Below are 6024 nucleotides of genomic sequence, written 5' to 3'. Positions count from 1 at the left end.
TTTACTCAAATCATAATATATGATACTATAAAATATAATTTAACATAATTATTATTAAATATATTATAATTAAAATATATAATTTAATAAAATTCTTAATAATTAACATTCTTATATGAATTTACTAAAATCATAATATATGATACTATAAAAGATAATTTAACATAATTATTGTTAAATATATTATAATTAAAATATATAATTTAATAAAATTCTTAATAATCAATATTCTTATATGAATTTACTAAAATCATAATATATGATACTAAAAAATATAATTTGAAATAATTAATATTAAATATATTTTAATTAATATTAAATAATTAATGTTGACAAATGTTTGTTCTCATCTTGGTTACCATCAACATGCCATTCATCTTCTAACTAATTGCCAAAATACCACTATAAACAATAATTGCAGTCCTTCAATTCAGAAATGAAAATTTCTCCAGATAAATGATTTCCTCCCATGTATACTTTCTTTCTTTTTTTTTTTATCTGCAAAATTCATGGTGGGTAAACTCTATACATTGTTTTTTCTGGGTTTTGAACATGGCTTTTCCAACTATAGCACTCAGATTTTGCATCTTCATCATCTTCCATGCTCTCACACCCTGTAGTGGAGGTCCCTCCGGTGTTTGTGGCTAACTGGAGAGGACCTTAAGGGGAACCCGACTGCGAACTGCTCCCTTTCGAGGATTCTCCAAATTGATCTTGACACATCCATGCATGACCACCACCCAAAACAAAGCTTGATTGATTTGCAGGGGTTGTTGTTGTTGTGGTAGCCGGAAGTCTTCGTGTGTGTAGCCGGTATTTCTAGAAATCAGGGAAGTTCTTACATCAATAATCGATATCAAAACTAGTTATACATGTATAATTCAAACACATATTGAAAAACATTTGTTGGACTCTAATCTATATTTTCCATCAGATCAAGTGCAAATCCAGTCTTCCCATTGACCAAACTTCTTAATTCTAATCTAGCAGGATAATAAACAATCCAAGAACAGCAAAATCAAATTCGAAACCAGCTAAGTATATGTCTAACTCTCATTCTGGACATCATGATGTGTGATTACATTACAATAACTAATAGCAATAAGCAAATAACCATTTGATGATTGCTCACTAATAGCATATAGATATCAAATTATCAATGTAAACGAAGAATCAGTAAACTTAAACATACGGGACTGGTGAAAACTTAAACAGACGGGACTGGTGAAATATAAATGAAAACAATGTCCAATGGGTTCTTTTCTAAAAAGTGAAAACAGATGATACATGATATCTGGTAGTTTGAATCATTTTACAGAAAAATTAAAATTGAAATCAATTATGGAATGCGTTACATTCAAAATAACAATAAACAAAATATGGATATAACACTAGCTACAAAAGTAATTTAACAATATCATGTGGTAACAAGTTCACCTGAAAGTGAGATATGAAAGATATGCCCAAATGAAATCATTTATGGCATGAGTTACATTCAAAATAACAATAACAAAAGATGGATATAACACTAACTACAAAAGTAATTTAACAATATCATGTCGTAACAAGTTCACATGAAAGTGCAATATGAAAGACATGCCATTTTCTGAAAACTGACATGACCAGGATTCAAGCTTATCATACTCTCATTTGTATCCCACATATTTCTAGTACAATATCATTAAACATAATGCAAAGTAAATAAACAAAGCAGCTTACTATGAACTGGGAATAGACACCTATGTAACAGGGAAAGGAAAGTATAAAGCAGAAAGTCACAAAGATAACAAGGCATACCGCTGCTTTGCGGTCCCATGATGGAAACCACGGCATATGACAAACTGCATTCATGAAGTTTCACTTCCTTGATAAAACTTTCGATTCCAGTATCATTGAATGAACCATCTCCATCAAGTAGTTGAACTGAACAACATTCATCGCTTGTCGCTGAGAAATCAAATGTTCATAGCATGTCAAGGTAAAGCGAGAAAGCATCCATAATGCACAGAACTAAACCGCCCTATTCATTTTTCCTTATTAATTTAAAATTAAATTCTCTATATCAATTAATCAAGGACATTTTAGGTATACCTCAACTGAAACAAAGTCTATTTATCTTTTGATAGAGAATTTTGACGTACTAAATAGCTTTAACAACTGGTAATTCAAATTCCAGTTCTTTGTTTTTTATTTTCCTTAGCTTCCTCAACAACCAGACATGCCATAAACATGAAATTCATCCCCGGTCCCGATCCAAACATCACAAGGAATTGCAGATTTACACTACTAAAAGGAACTTTAGAAATCTAAAAAACAGTATTCAAACCCAAATTTCCACCAAAAGAAACCCCCCCCCCGCATCGTACCCTAAATAATAATAAGAAAAAGAAGAAAAAAACCAACAAAATTATTAAGGCGGCGCTGCTTGCTCAGCCGCTTTCTTTTGCCATTACTTTACAGAAATTAAACAAATAAACCGCAAAACTAATTGAGTAATGAAAGGAAGAAATGAATCACTGAATAAGCTATAAATAGTGAGGAACAAAAATGCAAAAAGAGAAAAAAAATAGATTAGGATGAAACGATTCGAGGGTTTACCCATTGAATCTTATTTGAAATTGAAAGCTCGGAAGATGATGAGATCGACTCCGATGAAAGACAGATAAGAGAAATAGAAAAACAAAGATAGATTTTGCTGATTTCAATTTTACAGAAATAAAAGTTGCAACATAAACATCTAAAGCAACAATTTTGCACCAGTTAACACTCTGCCATGAATTGATACCGAAAAACGAGTGTTGAATTACAGATATAAAACTACAGGAGAGAAAAATTAAAACAGAGAAAGCCGAAGACAATGTTGAAGCAAAGATTCATACCTGAAATCGGCCTCCGATGAAGACAATGTTGAGGATTTGTTATGAAAGCAGAAGAAATGAGGAGAGATCTGCAATACCGATGGAAGAAGAAGCAGAAATCTACGAGGGCAGAAAAAGGAAACGAAAATAAGAAATATGTAAGGATTCTCTAATCGGCGCTGGATGGGGGAATATCTATTACGGGACCGGGTGTATTAGAGAAGGAATAGATTTGGGACGTAATGGTAATATAATCAACCAAACAACGGATTAAAGAGGGATTAGTGGGGCCCACCGATTAGGGGTGTATTGGCTACACCCAACCAAACATATAATTTTAAAAATTTTATGTTTTCATTTAAAATATGTAAAATTTTATTTTTATTTTTTAAAAAGTATTTTTAATTTACTTTTAAAGGATAATAGAGGTGTGCATGGGCCGGGCTGGCCCGGGCTCAACTAAAAATTTAGGCCCGTTTGCTAGGCCCAGGCTCAGCCCAGCCCAAAAAAATGGGCCTAAAATTTTGTCCAAGCCCGACCCGGATAAAAATGTTAAAACTCGAGCCCGACCTTGCCTGCCCATATTAATTTTTTATATTAATTTTTATATAATTTTAAATATATATAATACATCAAAAATACTAAAAACATCAAAATAAATATTTCCCAACAAATTGAAAATAAATTTTAAAAAATATGTATGCTTAAATAAAACTAAGATAGATGCAACTTAACAAGCAAATGCCTCTAAAATAATAACAAAATTAACAAATATGTCTTTAAAATAATAACAAAATTAACAATAAAATAAGTTTTATACAATATCCAAACAATAACAACATAATAGTAGCAACATAATAGTAACATGGTAGCAAAATAGGGAGAAAACAATAATAAAATAATATTTAAAAAAAGAATTTTTTTGTCCTTTAGTGAATTCGGGCCAGGTCACGAGCTAATAATGCCTTACCTGAGGCCCGGCCCTTTTTTAAACGGGCCTTATTTTTTTATTCAAGCCTATTTTTTGGACCTATATTTTTGCCCAAACTCTCTCACATTTCGGGCCAGCCTTCAGGCCGGGTTGAGTGGCCCGACCCATGAACAAGTCTAAAGGGTAAGGACCAAAATGACAAAAAAACTATAAATGATGAGAGTTATAAAATTATTTTATATATGACATCATTAACTTCAACGGTAAACTTAAATATAGGGATTTAATGTCTAAAGATTAAAATATAAGGAATAAATTTTGAATTCCAAAAGATTACACTCACCTTTCGCACATTTAAACCAATATAAATATAAGGTAAAACATCTTCTACACCCTAATTTTTTGTTCATTTATTTGAAAAGGCTTTTCTCTTTCTTCTATCATCATTTTCCTCCTGCCATCGTCCTCCTTCTATCTCTCGTCTCTGCAAGTTAGGTTTTTTTTTCTCTTCTCATCTTAGTCCTCACCCACCGCTGTGTCCGCTGGTTTTCGCCGGATCTGACCCATATCCGGTGTGGGAATCCGTGTCGACACGGTCACTGCACCCCAAATTGCAGAGTCCAGGTAACGAAGGTTATGGATAATAATAAGAATGGTATAAAAACGAATTTGGTCCCTAGCTCTTTTAAAATCTTCATTTGGGTTGCGTTTGCTCAAAGTCATACAGTTTGCATTTCTATTGTGAAGTTAAATGCATTTTCACTAGTCAAATTCTATTGTCTTTCAAGTGTTTGATGTTTTTCCCACTGAATTCTGCCTAGATTTGTCTTTTATCTTATAGGCAGTTTCATCTGAGAAGTGTAAATCAATTATGTTTTATCCAAAAATCATGGTATTCGTATAACATGGTTTAATATTATTTGCAGTTGTATTGCGAAATCGCCAAACCAAACCTGAGGTAATATTATTGTTCAACTTCAATGCCTGTGAGGAAGCCTCCACTCCCTAGAATTCTTCTCAACGACGTGTCTTGCATGAGAAATGCACAACAAATCTTGCGGCACGTGAATATGTCGGTTCATGATGGTAGAGCACTTGTGTTGACAGGGAGCAACGGCTCTGGCAAGACCACATTCCTGCGTATGTTAGCGGGATTCTCTCGACCTTCTGCTGGTCAGATATTTGGAACGGCCATGACATTAGTCAGTTAGGAATCTTCCACCAATACAAGCTTCAACTAAATTGGCTTTCCCTCAAGGATGCAGTGAAAGAAAAGTTCACGGTCCTTGACAATGTTCAATGGTTTGAGGTTCTTGAAGGTAAGCATGGTAAGTCCTTGCCAGCCCTGGAGCTCATGGGCCTAGGAAGACTGGCAAAAGATAAGGCAAGAATGCTTTCAATGGGACAACGAAAGAGGCTTCAGCTCGCTAGGTTGCTTGCCATCGATAGGCCGATTTGGTTATTAGACGAGCCTTCTGTTGCATTAGATGACGAAGGGGTGAGGTTGTTAGAATATATTATTGCAGAGCATAGAAAGAAGGGTGGGATTGTAATCGTTGCAACCCATCTCCCAATTCAGATTGAAGATGCCATGAATCTGAGGTTGCCACCTAGGTTCCCCAGAAGGATGACTTTGGAAGACATGCTCGATCGTGCTGACATTGCATAAACCAGACCTCTGCCCATAAGTTCGACCATAACTCTTCTCCTTCTCACTCATCTTTGCCTATTCTTGATATCGTTTTTGAAACTTTTATCCCTAATGTCCATTTATGCCACTGGTTACATGTCTTGGCGCTCCTTGCATATTTACATGGTGGCTACCAGCTAGAAATTCTCTCTTAAATGTCCTAGTACGCTAGTACAAATTTTTTAACTTAAATTTTTGAGGGAGAAAAAGAAAATATTTAATTCAAATATTTGATTGATTTCATCGCTTTTTAAGTACATGCAAATTAAGGCTCTGCATAGTGTTGTTGTTCACATGGCTTTTGATCTAAAGCGCAATGCCAAAAAGTTAAAGAAATTTTGGTTTAGTCAAATCAGGTAAAAAATTTAAGGAAACATGTAGGGTTTTGGATGAAATGATTTTGTTAATTTCATATTTTTTTTATTTTTTAAAGGAAAATTATCCAATGTACTGCGAATGAAGTTAAAAAACTCCACAACCAAGGTAAAATGTTGCCATGTCATAGGAAACATAAAAAATATAAAAATAATTAAAACAATCAGGTA

The 6024-nt window shown here is 33.7% G+C and overlaps 1 protein-coding gene and 1 pseudogene across 2 annotated transcripts; one reads left to right on the top strand and one right to left on the bottom strand.

Annotated features, from left to right (window-relative positions):
• Positions 1-288: 288 nt before the first annotated feature.
• Positions 289-3092, bottom strand: LOC121218311 (uncharacterized). Of its 2 annotated transcripts, XM_041095370.1 has the most exons (4): positions 2880-3089; positions 2599-2646; positions 1798-1947; positions 289-819 (listed from the first exon to the last, which is right to left on the bottom strand). In XM_041095370.1, the coding sequence occupies exons 2-4, from the start codon at positions 2600-2602 to the stop codon at positions 608-610; spliced, it is 366 nt and encodes a 121-aa protein (XP_040951304.1). In that variant the 5' UTR covers positions 2603-2646; positions 2880-3089; the 3' UTR covers positions 289-607. The 2 variants fall into 2 exon arrangements, 1 of the variants encoding a protein (XP_040951304.1); XR_005914545.1 differs by lacking the exon at positions 2599-2646 and having other exon boundaries at positions 2880-3092.
• A 1117-nt stretch (positions 3093-4209) lies between these two features.
• Positions 4210-5720, top strand: LOC107901581 (ABC transporter I family member 1-like; annotated as a pseudogene).
• Positions 5721-6024: the final 304 nt, after the last annotated feature.

Source organism: Gossypium hirsutum, chromosome D06 (assembly GCF_007990345.1).
Source record: "Gossypium hirsutum isolate 1008001.06 chromosome D06, Gossypium_hirsutum_v2.1, whole genome shotgun sequence".
NCBI lineage: Eukaryota > Viridiplantae > Streptophyta > Magnoliopsida > Malvales > Malvaceae > Gossypium > Gossypium hirsutum.
This window is presented reverse-complemented; position numbering and strand designations above follow the sequence as displayed.